Below are 25566 nucleotides of genomic sequence, written 5' to 3' on the forward strand. Positions count from 1 at the left end.
CGATGACATCATGGTAAAAATACAACAGAAATGTACAATAAAATCGTCACACTCAGAACTCACTGTTATCCTCACACTCAAATTCCAATACAATACACACACTTCAAAGACATGATGACTTAACATGAAGATGTAACGTGAAAGATGTCAAATGAAGCGTGACATGAAGGTTTAACTTGAAGACAAAACGAGGAAACGTATTGTTATTGGTGATATGATGACTTAATAGGAAGTTGTAACTTGACTCGTGATGTATTGATTTAACGCGAGACGTGAAGCTGTATCGTGAACTGTGAAATGATGACCTGCGTGAAGTCGTAATATGAAGATGTAATGTGAATACGTAACGTGATGTGTGATATGACGTAACATGAAGACGTAACTTCAACTGTGTGAAACTATAATGTGACGTGACTTGAAGACGTAACTTGAAGACGTAACTTGAAGACGTAACTTGAAGACGTAACGTGAAGACGTAAGTTGAAGACGTAACTTGAAGACGTAACTTGAAGACGTAACGTGAAGACGTAACGTGAAGACGTAAGTTGAAGACGTAACTTGAAGACGTAACGTGAAGACGTAACGTGAAGACGTAAGTTGAAGACGTAACTTGAAGACGTAACTTGAAGACGTAACGTGAAGACGTAACGTGAAGACGTAACTTGAAGACGTAACTTGAAGACGTAACGTGAAGACGTAACGTGAAGACGTAACGTGAAGACGTAACGTGAAGACGTAACTTGAAGACGTAACTTGAGGACGTAACGTGAAGACGTAACTTGAAGACGTAACGTGAAGACGTAACGTGAAGACGTAACTTGAAGACGTATTGTAAACAGTGACATAACGTTGAAATGCTTAACTATCCTTAATTTACTTAAAATAAGTCAACGTTGACCCTTTTTTGTTTTACACGGGACACAAACTGCATTATATAACTGCACAATTGTCATTTATAAATAAGGCACTAAATGTATGCTAACAGAAATACAGTATGTATGACTAACATAACATCTAAATCAAATATGGGACAGAAAACAGTACAGAGCCATGAACTCTTTACCGGTTCACATCATTCAGGAAAATTCTCAAGTACATTTCAAAAGGTTGCTAAAAAATTATTTAAGTATTACAAAGTAAATTTGAACTATGTCTGTGGCTATGTATGCATATATTATTATGTACACTTATTTGTATTTACTTTTGTTTGGCCTTAGGATGGCGATAATTGGATGACCATTTTAGTTTTCACTTCATTTCACTGTAAATTGCATGAAATTATGAGCTGTTTTAATTTTGTTGTATGTTTATTTATGTGTTGAGTGTGTGAGGACCCCAGGAAGAATAGCCAATGCTCATGCTAGTGCTAATGGGGATCCTAATAAAGACATAAGACATAAAAAACTCAAAGCCCCTGAGCTACGGAGGTCCAGCTCCTCCAACTCATCTTCCCTGTTATGTATCTCTTTTAATGCGCTGTATCTTCTTCCTGTGGTACCAGGCTATTGCGCTCTTTGAAGACGGCTGCAAGGCCCAGCAGGCGTGGAAGCAGTTCCACCACATGTGCTACTGGGAGCTGATGTGGTGCTACTCCTACAAGCGAGACTGGAAGATGGCGTACTTCTACGCAGACCTGCTGAGCAAGGAGAGCCGCTGGTCCAAGGTACAGCACGGGAGACAAGGGAAGATCTGAGGGAGTTTAGTGAGATGTTCTATTGATTCAAACCTCTCCAATAATCCTGAGGAATAAGAATGAAACCAGTGTTTCTCTCCATAGGCCATGTACGTTTACATGAAAGCTGCTTACCTCAGCATGCTGCCTATAGACGAGTCCAGACCGTTCGGGGACAACGAAGTCGACCTCTTTAGGTAAAAACATGCACAATAACACATCAATCGTTCCATGGCAAGACCACCAGACTCAGGGACAGTTTTATTCCACAGGCAATAAGACTGAACGTTTTAAAGAACATCCATAAACATTCACCTGTTTGCATTTAGCTAATTATTTATCTAACATATCATTCCATTTACTTGTGTATAGACTCTTCTTGCACTATTTCTATTCTATTTGTATTTACTTGCACCTCTTAAAACATTCTCTTGCACTGTTTTATCAAATCAAGTTTTATTTATATAGCACATTTATAAACGATCTTTGGTGGAGCCAAAGTGCTGAACATGTAATAAACATAGCCTACAGTAGAGACACTTTACAGCAAATACAACAGCACAGATTGTTCAGAATATCAGTATGAGAAAAACGACACCCTCTGTCCTCAGACCCTCTGTCCTTAGACCCTCTGTCCTTAGACCCTCTGTCCTCAGACCCTCTGTCCTCAGACCCTCTGTCCTCAGACCCTCTGTCCTTAGACCCTCTGTCCTCAGACCCTCTGTCCTTAGACCCTCTATCCTTAGACCCTCTGTCCTCAGACCCTCTGTCCTTAGACCCTCTGTCCTTAGACCCTCTGTCCTCAGACCCTCTGTCCTTAGACCCTCTGTCCTTAGACCCTCTGTCCTCAGACCCTCTGTCCTTAGACCCTCTATCCTTAGACCTTCACATCGTACAAGGAAACACTTCCAGAGAAACCCCCAGTTTAAAGGGAACATGGGAGAAACCTCAGGGAGAGCAACAGAGGAGGGATCCCTCTCCCAGGACGGACAGACGTGCAATAGATGCCGTGTGTAAATCGAACAGATAATACATTTTACAGCAAATAGACCGAATGTTAGGAAATGCATGTGTCTGTAATAAGAAGATGAATCCACGAGGATGTCAGCTACAATCCTGAGGAAGCCATCAGGGAAGCAGCATGACGAGACCCAAGGCAGGACCGCAGAGACAGGTTCAGCCACGACCCGAAGTCCACGACTTAATCCAGAACTCAGGATAGAGGATCCAAGACACAGGACTACAGAGGATCGGCCTCGACTCCGGATCCCGGCGTAGATATAGATACAAAACAAGAAAAAATGTGGCTGGGTTAATCGGAACAAGAGAATACACAGACACAGACAGAGAGACGGAAGAACAAGCACTCCCTTAGAATAGGTTGAGGGCAAAGGGTAGCAAGTAAGAAATATAGGTGGAGAGGCACACTCAGGGAACAAGGTCCCCACTGGAGCCTTAGTTGGAAATGTATGAGAGATAGGGAGGTACGCTGTGTCTACGAATTGTAACACTCCCCGGTCTGTCCAAGCCACTCTACAAACCGTTTATCAGTTGTATTTGTTCTATGTCCCATATATTCATGTTGCTCTGTTGGAGGAGCCTGGGACTTCAGTTGTTCATAGCCATATCGACACTGTAGCTGCTGTGCACATGACAATAAAGCCTTGAAACTTGAAAGATGATTTATCTCATAAACAAACAGATATTGTCCCAAGGCCTATGTTATAGATGCATTTTACAATGTATGCATAGTCAAGCTATGAGTGGCGTTGTTTACATACCTCTATGTGTGCTTTGTGAGAAGCTGTAGGGTTATGACCCGTGCTGGATCTTTATGACTCAGAATTTAACCTGTCTCTCACCGTTCTCGTTAACCTTTTTGTCGCCACAGACAAAGTTAATGACTAGCTAGCTGGTCAACATAATGGAGCATTCCTATTTTCCCTTGGGAGTTGATGAGGCCCAAAAACGGAGCTAAAAGTTAATATTAGATTTAGATTCATGAGTTGGATAGAAGCACAACTCCAAACGAATCATTTCTCTTCATGTGTGTATATAGATATGCAAAAATAAGCTAACATGTTTGGTGTAAGATGATAATGTCATTGTGTCCAACACTGCCCCCTTGTGGCCAGAAATAATGAAATGCAGGTTCAAAAGTAGAGGTTTTAGACACTGTCTGACTTAAAAAATTTAAAACTTGTGGACGTTGTCACCATCATGTCACTCATTGGTTAACAGGACATATTTTTTAAGCCTGAAGTTGTTTTTGGCAGCCATAGAAAATGCTAAGTGACCAGCTAACACTAGCTAGCGTGGTTAGAAAGGTCAACTATCATAATCATTTGGAGGTTATTTTTGCGAACTGTTAATTCACGAAAAAGATGTCGTGGCAACTCCTAAGAATGGCTTTAGCACAAGAGGATACTGAAGTAATGTGAAAATTAGGGTTAATTTTGCTCATAGACTACTATACAAAAATATACAACTTGTCAATCACAAGGTAGCCCCGCCCTTAAGAATCTATTTAATTCATATGGGACCATAAATAACAAAATGGCCATCATTCTGTATTAAAGAAAATACTTGTAACTTGCGTTTGAAAGCATAAACTCATTATGGAAATGTTTACTGAGGTAATGCATACAGTGAGAAGTATGGGTCATTTCCTCTTAGACTTCTATACAAGTGGAGTCGCCCCCTGCTGGCCCACAAAATAATGCAGATTTGAGGCACTTCACGATTGGCTTCACTTTTCAGACCCGGAGGTTTTTCCTTCTTCTTCTCATGCCTTTTTACCCAATTTGTCTTTTTCATTGTGCCGTTCCTTTTAGACAAGTGTCCACTTTAAAGCAGAAGATAGCCGGAAAATCTCCCCCGACTGAGAAGTTTGCGATCCGTAAAGCCCGACGCTACAAGGCTCGCTGCCCGATCCGGCTGCCAGTGCCAGTGCTGGTAACACACACACACACACACACACACACACACACACACACACACACACACACACACACACACACACACACACACACACACACACACACACACACACACACACACACACACACACACACACACACACACACACACACACACACATCTTCATCTGTAGTAGATTAAACCGATTTCTCAGTAACTGTCTATCAGCAGCTACATCTCGCTGCTTCTGGAGATAAATCCAGTTCTTTAACCTTTGTCGTGCTCGGGTCAAATCTGACTGTGTTACTACTTCCATCGATCATAAAGATTGTGTTTTATATTTGATTGGCTTTATGATATCCTCCACAGTAGGCATTTGAACATGTATAATTGCTGATCGCCACTTTCATTGGAGTTTGAGTGGTTTAGTCAACTTTGTAACACCTATGTTCCTGGTCGAAACACACACACACACACACACACACACACACACAGACACACACACACACACACACACACACGATGGGTTTGAATCCCAGAGCGTTAAAAGGTCAACACTCTTGAATCCTTCAAAAAATCTCTCAAAACTCACTTTTTCACTCTAGCTTTCAAACTCTGATCAACAACCCTCCACTTTACTCACACTTGGATTAGGACTACTGTTGTTGTGTTTTTTGCTTTCTTTGTCCTGTTTCTGTTTCTGATTTTGTGTAAAGCATTTTGAGCACTTGGAAAAGCGCTATAAAAATGAAATGTATTATTATTATAGGAGATGATGTACATGTGGAACGGGTTCAGTATGATCAGCAAACGGCCGGAGCTGACTGAAGGCATGATGCAGACTTTGGTTGAGGCAGAGCGATGTCTCCTGGAGTCTCCCGGTAATGAAGCTCATCCCAAAACGATGTGACGGAAGAAATCCTTATCGCTCAATGGAAATGGAAACTTAGATTACTTCTATGTGAAGACGTCTGCTCTCTCCTCCACAGAGAAAGAGTATCTGGTGGATGACCGCTGTGTGATCTACCTGCTGAAGGGTCTGTGTTTGAAGAACCAGGGTCTCCTGCAAGCTGCTGAGGAGTGCTTCAACAAAGTGTTTACAAGGTGAGGTCCAATGGGTGTTGAAAACGCCCTGGTTCCCTCCACAAAGAAAACATGGGATTTCTCCATGTGATTTTGGATAATGTCAGAAAATCATCTCTGTGTCAAACAAACGTTCATGATACTTACACGTTTAGTTCAGCAGGATAATCTCCACATGTTAACACCACTTTATGATTTCTGAAGTAAAAGCTAACGTTAGGCTAATAGGCTATACAGCAGGGGTCGGCAAGTAAGTTTGGCCTTGGGACAATTTTTTTCTGAGCCACTACATGGCGGGACATAATCAAAGACCAGACCCTCTGGCTAGACCCGCCCAAAGGGAGGCTCGTCCTCTCTAGCCCCATTTCAGTCCCATGTTAAAGGCCAGGGCTATTATCTGTATTTTAACAGACTGCTTCTCGTTTTGCGCCGTCCCGTTCAAATGAAATCGCCGTCAATCAATGTTCCATGCTCGCGCCGGGGCCGGAGGAGGGGTTACAAGGCTCGCGTCTTGTGCTGCATTCACTTGCACTCGGACACAGAGGTTGCGCTATACTTTTTCGCTGCCCGTCATTTTGACGGACAGGATTGTAACATTTCCGTCAAAATCCATTATTACCCGTCGGTCTGTACACAACTGACGGGGGGGGGTGGGGGGGTGGAAGAGCACGCTCGTGAACTGTCAAGGGGGGGGGGGAGGATTAGCGCCGGTGGTATGCCGTGTTGTGCATGCCCACAGCACCTCGCGGGAGCGCGCCACAGCGTAAAGCATAAACTCCCAGACATTTCAATGATTTGTACGGCATAGTTAGGTCTGGAAACGACAGAAGGGCATAACACCGCGACCCTGCTGCGGGGAAACTTTGGCGCTGTTCTGAGTTTGTTCTAATCCGTCAAAATGACGGACTGATTTCAGATTTTCCGTCATTGTCAAAATAATTCTGTCATAGACGGAATATATTCGGTTAACGCAACCTCGACATTAGAGATTTTCTCTCATAAATGTCCGATGAGCCACAACTTTTCTTTCAAAACAAAGCTGCCAGCTGGGGGGGCAGCATATGCACCGCCCTCCATGATCAAGAGGCTTCTCCGATTTTGTTGTCAATGTTTTTATATCCTAAGTAAACATTACGTTTGAATGATTTAGTGAGCTGGTGTTATTTTTTTCAAACCACACTATTTGTTGTTGGCTCCACCACGCGCTGTCCAGCTACTTATTGATCCACTATCAGCGTCAGTGCACCCGCTGCCAGATTGTGCCTGTGCTGTGTGTCATTCACTCTCAACATGGATACAAGTACAATAAGCATTCTTCAGGTGTAGGTAGATTCTCTATTCGGACAGTATAGCCTATATGTGTGACTGTCGTCCGATATTATAAAAATAAAAATAAAATCTCAAAATAATATTTTCTTTTTATTCTCAAAATAGTTTTCCTGGCCAAATATTATTGCTGGCGGGCCACCAATGGCCCGTGGGCCGCCTATTGCCGACCCATGCTATACAGGAACTACAACACGGTCACATGACTTCACGTCACCACCGCTAAGCTAAAGGCGGCTAATCTTGGGCTATAAAGGAACTACAGCACGGTCACATGACTTCACGTCACCACCACTAAGCTAAAGGCGGCTAATCTTGGGCTATAAAGGAACTACAACACGGTCACATGACTTCACGTCACCACCGCTAAGCTAAAGGCGGCTAATCTTGGGCTATAAAGGAACTACAGCACAGTCACATGACTTCACGTCACCACCGCTAAGCTAAAGGTGGCTAATCTTGGGCTATAAAGGAACTACAGCATGGTCACATGACTTCAAGTCACCACCGCTATGCAACAGGAGGCTAATGTTGGCTATAAAGGAACTACAGCACGGTCACATGACTTCACGTCACCACCGCTAAGCTAAAGGTGGCTAATCTTGGGCTATAAAGGAACTACAGCACGGTCACATGACTTCACGTCACCACCGCTAAGCTAAAGGCGGCTAATTTTGGGTTATAAAGGAACTACAGCACAGTCACATGACTTCACGTCACCACCGCTAAGCTAAAGGCGGCTAATTTTGGGTTATAAAGGAACTACAGCACGGTCACATGACTTCACGTCACCACCGCTAAGCTAAAGGCGGCTAACGTTGGGCGTGATGACGTTTAGTCGTCTCATTAGGCACTTGTTAGCAACCGCTGTTAATAAATCCACCAGTGGGGTATTTACTGACGTATTTTATGTGGTAGAACAAAACGTTAAAATCTCTTCAGCTTGTATTAACCACAGACCTTTAGGACTTATCCCTTGACCCTTGAGCCTGAAAACAGTGTAGATTTCCCGCCTGATAACAATTAACCATCTCAAAATATTGTTTCCGGTTGTTCCTCTTCCCCAGGACTCCTTCATGCTGCATGTTTCCAGGGGTTCCTTTTGTTGATGCCGGCCTGTTATTCGGACAAGTTGCAAAAACTCAGAGTTTGACATTGTGGCACACGAGTTTCTGTAATTCAAAACTGCCAGAAAAACCTTCTGGCATCAACAACAGGAAATGAAAACCCTTTGAGACGTACAATTTTGATGAAACTGAAACTTTTCTACCTGTTCACAACTAGAACCGGTTCTCCCTTTCAATCCCTGCCCCGCAGCTTGAACAGCTTAGTGTCGTCTTACCTTTAGTCAAATGTTACCTGAAGCTCTTATTCGTGTCTTTAAGAAAATCCCCATGAGCAGCTCCTACTCCTATTGACAGGGTAATGTTTGCTTAGCAACTCACCCACCAAGTCCTACAGTCAATATTTACCCAGCCGTTCAGAATGACATGACTTCTTGTTGCAATCACACTGACTGTAATGAGTAAGGAGGCTTTTAACCAGGTCTTGTAAGGAAAGAAAAGTGTAATCATTTATTTCATTAACCTACCTGCAGGGAAACAGGATATGTTGTGTGTAAAGTGTAACTGTAACGGTTTGTTTACTTTTTCAGTGAAAAGAAGATTAAGTTCGATCACTACCTGGTGCCCAACTCTCTGGTGGAGCTCAGCCTGCTCTACATCGCCCAGGGAAGAAGAGACGAGGCTATCAAACTCCTGCACAAAGCCAAGTAAGTCTGAACACACAACCCAGTCTCACGGCATTTCGTGTTATAGTCATGAAATTAATGTAATCGATTGATTCGTGTTCACCAACACGATTTTCGCTTTTTTTTCGAGACACACACAGAACGATTTTAAAAGCAATGTATTTCTCTTGGCAGTATGTTTCGTGCCTGCAACACGTCTGTTTGTCCGGTCGGGTCTTGGAAGACCGGAAGCTGTGTGGTTCATAAAAACATTTTCTTACTCAATATCTTACCCTAACCCTTTTATTTTAAATTGTATAATTTTTTTTGCCGTCCGCGAGGAAAATAAATGTCTCAGAGCCTCAGAATACTGACATCTGTATTTTTTTTATCTCTTTTTCCGTCTAATTTGTTATTATTTTAATTGCTTTTAAAATCGTTCCGTGTGACACGAAAAAAATGGGGAAATCGTGTTGGTGAACACGAATCAATAGATTCATTTTGTGACTATAACACGAAATGCCGTGAGACTGTGATGGAATACAGCAGTGCAGGGATTAAGTATTTCTGTAGTGGACACCCTGAAGCCATCATCTCCCTGGTTCACTTACATACAGACATGTTTACTTCAGCAGGATAATCTCCACATATTAACACCACTTCATGATTTCTGAAGTAAAAAGTTAATGTTGGGCTCTAAAGGAACTACAGCACGGTCACATGACTTCACGTCACCACCGCTAAGCTAACGGAGGCTAATGTTGGGCTATAAAGGAACTACAGCAAGGTCACATGACTTCACGTCACCAGCGCTAAGCTAAAGGCGGCTAAGGTTGGGCTATAAAGGAACTACAGCAAGGTCACATGACTTCATGTCACCAGCGCTAAGCTAAAGGCGGCTAATGTTGGGCTATAAAGGAACTACAGCACGGTCACATGACTTCACGTCACCAGCGCTAAGCTAAAGGCGGCTAAGGTTGGGCTATAAAGGAACTACAGCAAGGTCACATGACTTCACGTCACCAGCGCTAAGCTAAAGGCGGCTAAGGTTGGGCTATAAAGGAACTACAGCAAGGTCACATGACTTCACGTCACCAGCGCTAAGCTAAAGGCGGCTAATGTTGGGCTATAAAGGAACTACAGCACGGTCACATGACTTCACGTCACCAGCGCTAAGCTAAAGGCGGATAAGGTTGGGCTATAAAGGAACTACAGCAAGGTCACATGACTTCACGTCACCACCGCTAAGCTAAAGGCGGCTAATGTTGGGCTATAAACGAACTACAGCAAGGTCACATGACTTCACGTCACCACCGCTAAGCTAAAGGAGGCTAATGTTGGGCTCTAAAGGAACTACAGCACGGTCACATGACTTCACGTCACCACCGCTAAGCTAACGGAGGCTAATGTTGGGCTATAAAGGAACTACAGCAAGGTCACATGACTTCACGTCACCAGCGCTAAGCTAAAGGCGGCTAAGGTTGGGCTATAAAGGAACTACAGCAAGGTCACATGACTTCATGTCACCAGCGCTAAGCTAAAGGCGGCTAATGTTGGGCTATAAAGGAACTACAGCACGGTCACATGACTTCACGTCACCAGCGCTAAGCTAAAGGCGGCTAAGGTTGGGCTATAAAGGAACTACAGCAAGGTCACATGACTTCACGTCACCAGCGCTAAGCTAAAGGCGGCTAAGGTTGGGCTATAAAGGAACTACAGCAAGGTCACATGACTTCACGTCACCAGCGCTAAGCTAAAGGCGGCTAATGTTGGGCTATAAAGGAACTACAGCACGGTCACATGACTTCACGTCACCAGCGCTAAGCTAAAGGCGGATAAGGTTGGGCTATAAAGGAACTACAGCAAGGTCACATGACTTCACGTCACCACCGCTAAGCTAAAGGCGGCTAATGTTGGGCTATAAACGAACTACAGCAAGGTCACATGACTTCACGTCACCACCGCTAAGCTAAAGGAGGCTAATGTTGGGCTATAAAGGAACTACAGCAAGGTCACATGACTTCACGTCACCAGCGCTAAGCTAAAGGCGGCTAAGGTTGGGCTATAAAGGAACTACAGCAAGGTCACATGACTTCACGTCACCAGCGCTAAGCTAAAGGCGGCTAATGTTGGGCTATAAAGGAACTACAGCACGGTCACATGACTTCACGTCACCAGCGCTAAGCTAAAGGCGGCTAAGGTTGGGCTATAAAGGAACTACAGCAAGGTCACATTACTTCACGTCACCAGCGCTAAGCTAAAGGCGGCTAATGTTGGGCTATAAAGGAACTACAGCACGGTCACATGACTTCACGTCACCAGCGCTAAGCTAAAGGCGGCTAAGGTTGGGCTATAAAGGAACTACAGCAAGGTCACATGACTTCACGTCACCACCGCTAAGCTAAAGGCGGCTAATGTTGGGCTATAAAGGAACTACAGCAAGGTCACATGACTTCACGTCACCACCGCTAAGCTAAAGGCGGCTAAGGTTGGGCTATAAAGGAACTACAGCAAGGTCACATGACTTCACGTCACCAGCGCTAAGCTAAAGGTGGCTAAGGTTGGGCTATAAAGGAACTACAGCAAGGTCACATGACTTCACGTCACCAGCGCTAAGCTAAAGGTGGCTAAGGTTGGGCTATAAAGGAACTACAGCACGGTCACATGACTTCACGTCACCAGCGCTAAGCTAAAGGCGGCTAAGGTTGGGCTATAAAGGAACTACAGCAAGGTCACATGACTTCACGTCACCAGCGCTAAGCTAAAGGCGGCTAATGTTGGGCTATAAAGGAACTACAGCACGGTCACATGACTTCACGTCACCAGCGCTAAGCTAAAGGCGGCTAAGGTTGGGCTATAAAGGAACTACAGCAAGGTCACATGACTTCACGTCACCACCGCTAAGCTAAAGGCGGCTAAGGTTGGGCTATAAAGGAACTACAGCAAGGTCACATGACTTCACGTCACCAGCGCTAAGCTAAAGGCGGCTAAGGTTGGGCTATAAAGGAACTACAGCAAGGTCACATGACTTCACGTTACCAGCGCTAAGCTAAAGACGGCTAATGTTGGGCTATAAAGGAACTACAGCAAGGTCACATGACTTCACGTCACCAGCGCTAAGCTAAAGGCGGCTAATGTTGGGCTATAAAGGAACTACAGCACGGTCACATGACTTCATGTCACCACCGCTAAGCTAAAGGCGGCTAATGTTGGGCTATAAAGGAACTACAGCATGGTCACATGACTTCATGTCACCATCGCTAAGCTAAAGGCGGCTAATGTTGGGCTATAAAGGAACTACAGCACGGTCACATGACTTCACATCACCACCGCTAAGCTAAAGGCGGCTAATGTTGGGCTATAAAGGAACTACAGCACGGTCACATGACTTCATGTCACCAGCGCTAAGCTAAAGGCGGCTAATGTTGGGCTATAAAGGAACTACAGCACGGTCACATGACTTCATGTCACCACCGCTAAGCTAAAGGCGGCTAATGTTGGGCTATAAAAGAACTACAGCACGGTCACATGACTTCATGTCACCATCGCTAAGCTAAAGGCGGCTAATGTTGGGCTATAAAGGAACTACAGCACGGTCACATGACTTCACGTCACCACCTTTAAGCTAAAGGCGGCTAAGGTTGGGCTATAAAGGAACTACAGCACGGTCACATGACTTCACGTCACCACCTTTAAGCTAAAGGCGGCTAATGTTGAGCGTGATGACGTTTAGTCGTCTCATTTAGACACTTGTTAGCACCGTTTTTGTATTGACGTGTGTGTGTGGTGTGTGTGTTGTGTGTGTGTGTGTGTGTGTGTGTGTGTGTGTGTGTGTGTGTGTGTGTGTGTGTGTGTGTGTGTGGTGTGTGTGTGTGTGTGTGTGTGTGTGTGTGTGTGTGTGTGTGTGTGTGTGTGTGTGTGTGTGTGTGTGTGTGTGTGTGTGTGTGTGTGTGTGTGTGTGTGTGTGTGTGTGTGTGTGTGTCACAGTTAATAAATGTGGGTTTTCTTCTCTTTCAGACAAAACTACAAAGATTACTCGATGGAGTCTCGTACTCAGTTCAGGATTCACGCTGCTCTGGCCAAACTGAAGGCTGACCCTGGGGAGGAGGAGGACACACACATGTAGGGGGAGAGGACACACATGTAGAGGGAGAGGACACACATGTAGAACACACACGTAGGAGGACACACACATGTAGGGGGAGAGGACACACACATGTAGGAGGACGCTTCTTCATCACCTCCTCTTCATCATCTTCATGGTTTTAACTTGGTACCCAGCTTTTAACCCGAATCCGTTTGTATCCCTGTGTTCGGATATGCACACTACACTAACACAAGTAAAGACAACAAGGAAATGTAAATACAGGAGACATTTTATTTTGTGTTTTATGGTTAATATTGAAAACATTTAAGAACACTCTGATTCAAAGTCCTTATAAATATAAATTATGAGAAATTGTTTGTATGTCTTAATGACTTGTATAGTAATTATGTAATGTTCCTGTATGGAGAGCGGTACTTAATAACAACATGATTGAGTTAATTAAGCATCATGTGTTTTTGGAAAGACGATGTTCATGGTACTTCAACTGCAAGATTTATTCAAACCAAATCATCCCAACTGTTACCTGGCTTTGAGAAATGCACACCAGTGTTTGATCTGTAACAGTCTGTGAACTTTCCAAAACTTCAATGTATACAAATTATTTTTGCATAAATAAATTCCACTCCCAAATCTCTGTTTCGTGTTCATTAACAGAATACTGTAGGTTGTAAAATTGAAATATTTATCTTGTTTTAAAAGACAACATGCAGGCCAAAGAGATGACATTATTTCAATGAAATGCACTGAGATGTATTAAATATAAATGTTTTCCTCCACTACATGTATTTAATCCCTTCAGTTACTTCACAGATGTGGATGAATGATGTGAAATATAATCAAGTGTTGAATCAGACTTTAGTTCCACCTGGAGTAAATCCACCAGCTACCCTGCAGAATACAAAGTACTTCAAACTAGCTGCACCTTCACCAGCTTTGAGAACACTTTCATGATCAATCATTATAAAACATATCATATATATTATTCTGAAATGGACCAATCTGCACAACGACTACTTTTACTGTCTTTCACTATATTTTGATGAGAATACTTTTCTACTTTCACTTGAGTAACATTTTGAATGCAGGACTTTTACTGTAACAGAGTATTCCTACACTCTGGTACTTCTACTTTTACTCAAGTACAAGATCTGAGTACTTCTACTTTTACTCAAGTACAAGATCTGAGTACTTCTACTTTTACTCAAGAACAAGACCTGAGTACTTTTACTCAATTAAAAGGGGTTACCTTGGTTGCTGATTGGCTAATGGTTACACAAGACAAAACATCGTTATGACATCATAATGTGGTCAAAATCTGATCAGCTCATTTTCAGACAGGTTTTTATAGAAATGGATCAAAAAGAGAGAGAATCTTTGTTCCTGAAACTTTCAGAGTCTCTTTCCACAGAGGGGACACATGTTGATGTAGAAGAGACATGAAGAAGAGGGGACACATGTTGATGTAGAAGAGACATGAAGAAGAGGGGACACATGTTGATGTAGAAGAGACATGAAGAAGAGGGGACACATGTTGATGTAGAAGAGACATGAAGAAGAGGAGACACATGTTGATGTAGAAGAGACATGAAGAAGAGGGGACACATGTTGATGTAGAAGAGACATGAAGAAGAGGGGACACATGTTGATGTAGAAGAGACATGAAGAAGAGGGGACACATGTTGATGTAGAAGAGACATGAAGAAGAGGGGACACGTGTTGATGTAGAAGAGACATGAAGAAGAGGGGACACGTGTTGATGTAGAAGAGACATGAAGAAGAGGGGACACGTGTTGATGTAGAAGAGACATGAAGAAGAGGGGACACATGTTGATGTAGAAGAGACATGAAGAAGAGGGGACACATGTTGATGTAGAAGAGACATGGAGAAGAGGGGACACATGTTGATGTAGAAGAGACATGAAGAAGAGGAGACACATGTTGATGTGGAAGAGACATGAAGAAGAGGGGACACATGTTGATGTAGAAGGGACATGAAGAAGAGGGGACACGTGTTGATGTAGAAGAGACATGAAGAAGAGGGGACACATGTTGATGTGGAAGAGACATGAAGAAGAGGGGACACGTGTTGATGTAGAAGAGACATGAAGAAGAGGAGTTTGCAGAATAGGTGACTTTTAATAAAGATTTAATAAATATAGTCAAACCGGAAAGAAATGTATTTATTTCAAACGCAGAAAGAGGTTAAAGGGAAAGGGATGTTTGTGTGTTTTGCAGGAACCATCGGTCTCTCTTTGACGTCCCGCTGAAGCCCACGCTCCGTCTCATTAGTCTCTAAACTTCAGCCCGACTCCAAACTACGGAGCGGCCGCAGGAGGAGGAACCGCCACCTGCTCGTGCTTCTGCTTCTTCTTCATCAGCTTCTGCTTCTTCTTCTCCTCCTTCTCTAGCTCTTCAACCATCTCCAGGAACTTGTGGTTCCGGGGGTCCAGAGTTTGACCCAGACTCTCGCGGGCCTCGGCCAGAAGCTTAGCGCGCCGAGTTTTCTCCTCATTCATCTTCGTCTTCGTCTGACGTTTCTCTTTGCGCCAGTCAGCGATCATCTTGGGCATCTTGGCCATGTTGGCTGCGATGAGGTTCTCCCTGAGACGGAGAGAGAAGGCGTGAATGTGGTGCTCAAATAAAAGGCAACATTTAGTGGAAAATTAAATGTAATAGAACAGTTTTAGATGTTAATTTGGTATCTCTCAATCAGAGTTAAGATACTAGAAAAACTGTTGGCGACTAGTTTTTTTTTACTTGTGTCTTTTAAGCAAAAATCTTGATTGTAAAGGTCAAAAAAGAAAGAATTTAGTTTTGACATTAGTCTCAGAATTCTGAGATTTTTTTATATTTTTAAATAAAAGGAAATAATAATTCTCAGGGAAAAATATATTTTTGTTACAGAATTCTGAGACTTTCAACAAAAATGAATCTGATTTTTTTTTTCTCTGAATTTATTTTTATTTTTTCAGAAAAAAATTCTGAATTTTTTTTTTTCTCTGGATTTTGAGATTCATGTTTTTATTTTCAAATAACAATCATTCTTAAGTAAATGTTTCTGACCAAAGCGAACATACACTCAATACTAATGAGACATTTCAACTCAAATGTTTCCGGTGTAAAAAAAAAAAATCGAGATAAAAAAAATAATTCTGAAATTCTGACGTTTTCTTAAAAAAAAAATCTCTTCCATTTTGTTCTGATTTAAATCTCCGAATCCTGCCTTTTTTGATATAAATATTTTTCTTCGAATGTATTTTAAAATGTCTCAGAATTCTAAGCTTAAAGTCAAAACTCAAAGATGTGTGAGCCGTAGGGTCGCCGGTTCAAGTCCCCGAACAGACCTAAATATGGAGTGTGGACTGCTAATTGGAGAGGTCCCAGTTCACCTCCTGCCCTGCCGTGGTGCCCTTGAGCAAGGCACCGGTCAACCCCCATTGCTCCCCGGGCGCTGTACAATAGCTGCCCACTGCTCCTAGTACTATGAAAGCAGAGGTCAAAGGTCACTGTGTGTGAGAGACCATTACAGAGGGGTTTCATCCCTCCAATTCTATTCACAGCCGCCTCTGACTTGCATTTCAGAATTCCGAGATTGAAGTGAGACTCAACATTTGTTTTACTTTTGGTCATGTCGCCCTATTCATCTCCAGTACATTATAATGTGGCATGAAATGAAAACACCCCACTAAAGTACAAGTACAACATTAAAGTACAAGTGCCTGAATGTTGTACTTTCTACTCCAGTGAGTAAACACAGTTTAACCATCGCTGCCCACATCACAGACCGACCTCCCCACCTTCAAAACACTGATCAAAACAGGCCTTTTTCAGACTAGCTTTTTAATGTGTGATTAATGCTGTGTCCTTATGATAACTGTGGTTTAATGCTCTCGTTTGTACCTGTGTAAAGCCTCTTTGAGCACCCGATAAAGCGCTTGAAAGTAGTAGTAGTAGTGACTTCAAAATATCGTCGACGACATATTTCCGCGTCGACGCGTCGCCACCATAGACTGTATGACGCCACACACACGTGGTTCACCCAAAGCAACAAGCAGTTCGCAATCGCACTTCTAACACAATGGAGACTGAAACGGCTACCAACTCCTCCTCACAGGATTGCGCACGAAGCCCTCAAACGAAAACATCTCGCCCCAGGTCTTCAAAAGCATGGGAATATTTTAAAGTTAGTCCAAAACGCAAAGATATTTATATATTTATATCTCACTGAGACTGCTGCTTGACCGGAAGCAGCAGCTAGCTGTGGTGGCAACCATTAGCAGCTAGCATTTGCTCTCCGATTTAAAATGGAATTATGGATTATAAATTCAATCATTTTTTTATACATAGACGTTAAAAACCTATGGATTAACCGATTCAGCCGCGTTTTTTCTCATTTTAATGCCATTGAACACGTATTTTGATCAGATTGACAGCTACGGCGGTGAGACGATCTCCCTAGAAGCTCTGTGAAGGTACGTGTTGTGATGACTGTATTTGCTTCCCCTGTCGCGAGTCCGGATCACTCAGTGATGATACTATATACCTACATAATCTGTGGAGTCTCAGCTTTAATCGGATATCTTGTATGTGCAGCTACGATAAGTAATAAGGGTACTTTTATCTTGAGATCTGTGCCAATGTCCGTTAGCATTTTTCGCTCAGGGGTCATTTAGATGCTTCTTATGAGACTTGTGTTTTGTTTTGGTAAACATGGTTTGTATCGTCAGTTAGCTGAGATTATTTCCGTTAATCTGGTATAACACATTAATAGGTTCTTAAATATTAAGATCCCCTGAGACACAGTATCGTGAAATTTTTTTTGTTTACATGACGTTTTTTTTACATTACGTTTTTTATGAATTGAACAACAGAAAAATAATCGTTCGATTAGTCGACTAATCGATCAAATAATCGCCCGATTAATCGTTTTCAAAATAATCGTTTCCCCCCAGCACTACTTGAAAGACAAAATGTATGATTATTGTCCGATAATTGACGCACTGCTGTCCGATAATTGACTCACTTCGCCAGCCGTTTCTCGGTGTCCTGCCGCTCCTTCTCCTGCAGGTTCTTCAGCTTCACCTCTAACGGAGGGTGCCACTGGTTCTCATCCTCGATGATCCGCTCCAGCTGCTCGTGGTTCGGCCACAGAGACGCTGGTTCGATCCCTGAAGCGGACCCGTAGCGACCGAACAGCTTCCGGTCATACCGAGGCGTTTTCTGCCAATCTGGAGTCTTTTCGCTGCTTTTATCGGGAATGTAAAGCTCGCGGATTTTCAGTCTCAGAGGTTTGGGGTTATAAGAAGCTGTCTGCAGCAACAGAGTCTGTGAGTTTGCAGAAAGGAGCGTTTTTGAGCACGATATTCCATTTAAAGACCTGAAGAACATCGATGTCCTCCCGCACACTATGGAGGCCGCCATGTTTGTTTGACTTCTTCTTCTTCTTCGGATTTAATGTTGGAGGAGAAACCAGCGGGAAGCGCGTTAGCGGCCCCTAGCGGACTGGAGAGGGAAGAATTAGGGTTAGATGCAACATAAAATAACATAAAATAATATTAAAATTAACTACATTTAAATAAAATATAATAGTATAAAATAAAATGACATAACATACATTTTATTAAATTAATATAATATAAAATGTAATTAATTTAATTAAAGTAAAATGTAATACAAATGTGATAAAAAAAACATACAATTAATTAGATAATAAAAGATTAAATAAAAACAAAATTAAATTAAATACTAAAATAAATCACCTCTTAATTCTCTCAATTATTTAGGATAATACACTTAAATAAAAATAAATTAAAACCCTTCTGTGAACATTCTCTCCTTTTAAATATGTCCTTCTGACCCAGTGTCTCTAATACATTTTCTAAAAACTCAGCTTTCCTGATTCTTGATTGTAAGTATGTCAAGTTTATTTATAAAGCGCTTTTCACAGACAAAGTCACAAAGTGCTTGACAAAAAAAAAAAAATCATCATAGGAATCATACAATGATAAATGACCACACAAGCCACGTGTTAAGAAGTCATAAAAGCACCAAAACACAATAAAAACATAGTATAAAATAGAATAAAATCAAGCACACCGGTTACCCAAACGCCTGCCCAAAACAGGAATGTCTTTAAATTAAGGTCCCATGTCATGGCCATTTCTTCTGATCATATTTCCATTGTTGAGGTCTACTAGAATAGATTTACATTGTTCAATGTTCCAAACTCACATTGGTTTCTCACAGCATCTCTGTATAGTCTGTGTATTCACTCTCTGTCCTACACGGCTTGTTGGAGCTCCTGCCCTGTGAGCCTGTGCTCTGATTGGTCGGGACGTTGCAAGACTCGTTGCTGCGAGGAGCGGACAGGTTTCCGGGTCGGCGATACAGCGAGAACAAGCTAAACTCATCCTGAGCACACACAAACACTCACAGCCGAAGTAAACACAGTAAGTGTGGCTTGATATTGAATAGGAGAAAGGTTTATTATAACGCTGTGAGAATGGGTCTGCGGAGAGCTTTTCTCCACCTTCCAAACTCGTCTATTACCAGCCAGGGAGCTCTATGCAAGTCAATGGGACTCCCTGTTGGTTAGCCAAGGGGTCCTGGTGTGTGAGGCGCTCCGCGGATTGGTCCATTTGGGCCAATCCGGTCATTTGTTGTTGATCTGGGTGTTCACACGTCACAGAACCCAGGAAGCAAACAATGGAAAAAGAGAAATGTCCAACGAGGCGTTCTGGGGCAGCAGACAGGTCTTCTCTGTGTTAGAGTTTTACTCGCTACAGGGTGTACTTTGAGGGTTTGTGACTGCAGACCGTTTACATGCAGAAAAAGCTTCATAACACAAGGGGACGGGTGATAACAGGAACAGCATGACATGAGACCTTTAAAATAGTTTTAAAGGAGTCAACAGAGTCAGCGGACCGTAGATGAGCGGGCAGAGCGTTCCATAGATTAGGAGCCACGGCCTCGAACGCTCGATCACCGCGGGTCTTAAGGTGAGTACGGGGGACAGACAGTAAGTTGAGCATGTGTGACCTGAGTGGGTGGGCTGATGTATATGGATGAATTAGGTCAGCCACATAAGCAGGAGTCTGACCGTGCAAAGCTCTGTAGGTGAGGGTAAGGATTTTGAACTGGACCCTATAGGCTACAGGGAGCCAGTGGAGAGATCTGAGTATTGGGGTAATGAGGGACCGTTTATTAGACCGGGTGAGAAGTCTAGCAGCTGCTTGTATTTCTGACTGTGTAAAATGATTCATCCGCCTGGCAGGCTTACTTACATACTTCTGAGGGATGTTTTACTTAAGTAACATTTAAAATGCAGGACGTATAACAAAGTATTTATACATTGTGGTTTGAGTACGTCTGAGTAAAGGATCTGAACCCTGCCTCCACCCTCTCCCTGAACTTATTTAAATGGTTCTTCAACAACGTGGAACAAAAGGTGTTTCTGTGTGGTGCATCACTTAGAGAGACAGATGTCATCGCTTTGTGTCGCGCAGAACTCTCATTAAAGATGTATGGTTCCCATGGTGGGGGGGGGGGGGGGCATGACTTAATGGCTTAATTTGGCTTTGGAGCGATGATGGTGCCAAACCCGGAGCTTCAGGGATCAGATCAGGGTCCCAGGAAACAGGGTTAGCAGACAGAGAGACAGATGTATTTCTGAGGGAGTGTGTAGGGTCAGAGGTGGGATGTAGTACAAATACTTCGTTACTGTACTTAAGTACATGTTTCTGGTATCAGTACTTTACTCCACTACTTATTTTTATGACCACTTTTTACTTTGACTTCTTACATTTTGAACTCAAATACCTGTACTTTCTACTTGTTACATGTTGAACCCAAATACCTGTACTTTCTACTTCTTACATGTTGAACCCAAATACCTGTACTTTCTACTTCTCACATGTTGAACACAAATACATGTACTTTCTACTTCTTACATGTTGAACCCAAATACCTGTACTTTCTACTTCTTACATGTTGAACTCAAATACCTGTACTTTCTACTTCTTACATGTTGAACTCAAATACCTGTACTTTCTACTTCTTACATGTTGAACACAAATACCTGTACTTTCTACTTCTCACATGTTGAACACAAATACCTGTACTTTCTACTTCTCACATGTTGAACACAAATACCTGTACTTTATACTTCTCACATGTTGAACTCAAATACCTGTACTTTCTACTTCTTACATGTTGAACTCAAATACCTGTACTTTCTACTTCTTCCATGTTGAACCCAAATACCTGTACTTTCTACTTCTCCACATGTTGAACTCAAATACCTGTACTTTCTACTTCTTACATGTTGAACTCAAATACCTGTACTTTCTACTTCTTACATGTTGAACTCAAATACCTGTACTTTCTACTTCTCACATGTTGAACTCAAATACCTGTACTTTCTACTTCGTACATGTTGAACTCAAATACCTGTACTTTCTACTTCTCACATGTTGAACTCAAATACCTGTACTTTCTACTTCTTACATGTTTGAACTCAAATACCTGTACTTTCTACTTCTCACATGTTGAACTCAAATACCTGTACTTTCTACTTCTTACATGTTGAACCCAAATACTGTACTTTCTACTTCTTACATGTGAACTCAAATCCTGTACTTTCTACTTCTTACATGTTGAACTCAAATACCTGTACTTTCTACTTTCTTACATGTTGAACTCAAATACCTGTTACTTTCTACTTCTTACATGTTGAACCCCAAATACCTGTACTTTCTACTTCTTACATGTTGAACTCAAATACCTGTACTTTCTACTTCTTACATGTTGAACACAAATACATGTACTTTCTACTTCTTACATGTTGAACCCAAATACCTGTACTTTCTACTTCTTACATGTTGAACTCAATACCTGTACTTTCTACTCTTACATGTTGAACTCAAATACCTGTACTTTCTACTTCTTACATGTTGAACACAAATACCTGTACTTTCTACTTCTCACATGTTGAACTCAAATACCTGTACTTTCTACTTCTTACATGTTGAACTCAAATACCTGTACTTTCTACTTCTTACATGTTGAACACAAATACCTGTACTTTCTACTTCTTACATGTTGGAACACAAATACCTGTACTTTCTACTTCTCACATGTTGAACACAAATACCTGTACTTTCTACTTCTCACATGTTGAACTCAAATACCTGTACTTTCTACTTCTTACATGTTGAACTCAAATACCTGTACTTTCTACTTCTTACATGTTGAACCCAAATACCTGTACTTTCTACTTCTCACATGTTGAACTCAAATACCTGTACTTTCTACTTCTTACATGTTGAACTCAAATACCTGTACTTTCTACTTCTTACATGTTGAACTCAAATACCTGTACTTTCTACTTCTCACATGTTGAACTCAAATACCTGTACTTTCTACTTCTTACATGTTGAACTCAAATACCTGTACTTTCTACTTCTCACATGTTGAACTCAAATACCTGTACTTTCTACTTCTTACATGTTGAACTCAAATACCTGTACTTTCTACTTCTTACATGTTGAACTCAAATACCTGTACTTTCTACTTCTTACATGTTGAACCCAAATACCTGTACTTTCTACTTCTTACATGTTGAACTCAAATACCTGTACTTTCTACTTCTTACATGTTGAACTCAAATACCTGTACTTTCTACTTCTTACATGTTGAACTCAAATACTTGTACTTTCTACTTCTCTCATTTTCCAAACAGCTGGTTCCTTTAGTCTGAATGTGTGTTTGATGCGTGATCATTATTCTTTAGAGTCATTGCGTGCCTATTGATTTGAACACGATCCGTGTATCCATCATTTCCTGGTCTTCTCTAAAGAAGAGGGACCAATGGAAACGTTGTCATGTTGCCGTTGTTCAGCTTATAACTTATAACTCCCTATGAGTTTTGGCTTCAGCTGAGAGCTAACAGTTTCTCTTCGCTGTGACGCTTTCCATACAAGAGTCCGTACTGTAGTTAGAGTTCATGGTGTTTAATCAAGATAAAAAACAAACAATATGTCAATCTGGACCACAACAGAAAGTGTCGGAGTAATTAACCCTCTCCTCTTTATCAAACACAAAACCGGCATCCAACAGGTGACCTAAATACCAATTAACCACACCCAGGGGACATACAGCATGGTCACATGACTTCACGTCACCACCGCTAAGCTAAAGGTGGCTAATGTTGGGCTATAAAGGAACTACAGCACGGTCACATGACTTTACGTCACCACCGCTAAGCTAAAGGTGGCTAATGTTGGTCTATAAAGGAACTACAGCACGGTCACATGACTTCACATCACCACCGCTAAGCTAAAGGTGGCTAATGTTGGGCTATAAAGGAACTACAACACGGTCACATGACTTCACGTCACCACCGCTAAGCTAAAGGTGGCTAATGTTGGGCTATAGAGGAACTACAGCACGGTCACATGACTTCACATCACCACCGCTAAGCTAAAGGTGGCTAATGTTGGGCTATAAAGGAACTACAGCACGGTCACATTACTTCACGTCACCACCGCTAAGCTAAAGGTGGCTAATGTTTGGCAGTTGTAGTGTTGTCCTTTTGTATTTGTATCTTGCTTTATTGTAGACAACTCAGGAGACAGCGAGTATCGTTAACTGTGCTTTATTCCCGCTCTGCACTGCATCATAACTGGTGTCACACATATAACATTCCGGGTATTCACAACTCCGGACCAAAGCGTATGTCACAACATTACATCCCTCCCTTATTTCAGATGAACATTGACTTTTGATATTAACGAAATGCAAATAAGAATTTCAGTAAGAAAGGTCTCTTATTCTTAGTAATCAAATAAAGAAATGAATGTCTCAATGTTTTAACTTAAATGACTGAGTCTTCTTTGTCACTAGCAAAAATGTCATTTTTGTAATTGTTCAACTATCTGCAGTCTCTTGACTTCTTTAAGTCATATTTCAGCAATGAGACGTTGCGGTGGTCTCCTGTTTGTTCTGATTGAATATCTGGTTGGAACCAGAAGCGATAACCAACACAAATAATGAGGGGGTTGGAAAGAAACACATGGATTTTAACCTTTGCAGACCATTTACATGCACACAAACCTATTGAACACACTAGAGGGAAACAACCCACAATTATAATAGTGAGACTTTAAAAGTAGAAATACCAAATAGTAAAAATATTCTGTTTAAAGTAAAAGTCCTGCATTCAAAATCTCACTTATAAGTAAAAGGACAGAAGTGCTGGCATCGAAATATACTTAGTATTAGTATCACATATTGTACCTAAGTACGATACATGAGTATGTACTTCATTATATTAGCTGTGTGTTCCTTTCTGCTCACTTTACAGTAGTAATGGTGAGCAGGGACTCCCTGGACACTCACAGATCTTTATTTCTACCGTTCAGGAACGTAAACACATATTTTAACATAAAAGGATTTGGCATTTGTTCCTAATCTGTAATAGCACTGGGTTCCCTCGGTGGTAAACAACTGTGCCACTCTCTGCCCCTCGTACATTAACACGGTTCCCCACAAAATGATTCAAAATGTCCCGGGGAATTTGACAGCTTGCTGATTTGAAAACATGTCTGGATGTTTGTCGTGGTGTCTCCGCTCTCCTCAGGCCTGTACGGGTCTAATGAGATGATGGATGGGTGACGGAGGCTTTTAATCCACCAGAGACGGATCATTTAAGGGGAGATTCATCAAACGTGGACCCTCACAAAGCCGAGTGTCCGCTGAAGATGAATGGAGGTAATTATCTGCTACCTGCTCGTAATCTGTCTGCATGAAGAGCTCAAATCACTCGTTTTACTCATAGATCTCCATCCAGTCTGTAGTGATTACTCCACATTATACTAATGCACCGCTGTTATTGACACAACACAGTATGAGTCCTTCTACACCAAATGATCCAATCACAGGGCTTTCTCCACTGGATACTGTCAGACTCAAAGTGGTTTCTGTATCCCAACTCTTACTGTTCGCACCTCCAGTTGGGATTTCCCTGTTGGCACAATCAGAGTCAACTTAAAGGGGCCCTATTCTGCTTTTTGGTGTTTATCTCTCCTGTATTGTGATATTGTTTTTGTGCATGCAAATGTTGAGGCTGGTTCCAGAAGGGAGTCCACCATGTTTAATTGCCAACTTTACAGCTGAAAGAAACATGTTTACAGCCTGGTTCAAAGAATGTTTTTCTGTTGAAATGTCTACGGCAAATTGACCCTTAAACCTTACACTGAACAGGGGGTGTATGTTCTATTCACTACCTATTGGAAGGGGAAATATTATATCAAGTGTCATGTTTTTACTTCTTTTTTTAACGTATTTTAGTTTTTCAATTTGACACCATATAGGTGCAGTGATGACATGTTTTTATAGGTTGGGCTATAAAGGAACTACAGCACGGTCACATGACTTCACGTCACCACTGCTAAGCTAAAGGTGGCTAATGTTGGGCTATAAAGGAACTACAGCACGGTCACATGACTTCACGTCACCACCGCTAAGCTAAAGGTGGCTAATGTTGGGCTATAAAGGAACTACAGCACGGTCACATTACTTCACGTCACCACCGCTAAGCTAAAGGTGGCTAATGTTGGGCTATAAAGGAACTACAGCACGGTCACATGACTTCACGTCACTACCGCTAAGCTAAAGGTGACTAATGTTGGGCTATAAAGGAACTACAGCACGGTCACATGACTTCACGTC

General features: G+C 42.0%; 2 protein-coding genes across 2 annotated transcripts in view; one reads left to right on the forward strand and one right to left on the reverse strand.

Moving 5' to 3' along the window:
- The window catches only part of zgc:158403 (tetratricopeptide repeat protein 39A), a gene marked incomplete at its 5' end in the record, with an annotated part of 28136 nt that extends 14667 nt beyond the window's left edge, over positions 1-13469 (forward strand). Inside the window, 7 exon segments of the mRNA XM_034224019.1 lie at positions 1502-1663; positions 1778-1869; positions 4507-4627; positions 5361-5472; positions 5581-5695; positions 8655-8771; positions 12747-13469. Coding sequence (XP_034079910.1) covers positions 1502-1663; positions 1778-1869; positions 4507-4627; positions 5361-5472; positions 5581-5695; positions 8655-8771; positions 12747-12855 — 828 coding nt within the window.
- Positions 13470-15001: 1532 nt separating this feature from the next.
- Positions 15002-18280, reverse strand: gadd45gip1 (growth arrest and DNA-damage-inducible, gamma interacting protein 1). The gene is made up of 2 exons (XM_034224020.1): positions 17861-18280; positions 15002-15438 (listed from the first exon to the last, which is right to left on the reverse strand). The coding sequence occupies exons 1-2, from the start codon at positions 18256-18258 to the stop codon at positions 15153-15155; spliced, it is 684 nt and encodes a 227-aa protein (XP_034079911.1). The 5' UTR covers positions 18259-18280; the 3' UTR covers positions 15002-15152.
- Positions 18281-25566: the final 7286 nt, after the last annotated feature.

The sequence above is a fragment of the Gymnodraco acuticeps genome, unplaced genomic scaffold (genome assembly GCF_902827175.1).
Source record: "Gymnodraco acuticeps unplaced genomic scaffold, fGymAcu1.1, whole genome shotgun sequence".
Lineage (NCBI taxonomy): Eukaryota > Metazoa > Chordata > Actinopteri > Perciformes > Bathydraconidae > Gymnodraco > Gymnodraco acuticeps.

Excerpts from the sequence above, each read along its gene's own strand:
- gadd45gip1 (XM_034224020.1), bottom strand. The coding sequence starts at position 18,258 with ATGGCGGCCTCCATAGTGTGCGGGAGGACATCGATGTTCTTCAGGTCT. Across the intron at positions 15,439-17,860 it reads ACCGAGAAACGGCTGGCGAA|GGAGAACCTCATCGCAGCCA; the intron begins GTGAGTCAATTA and ends TCTCCGTCTCAG.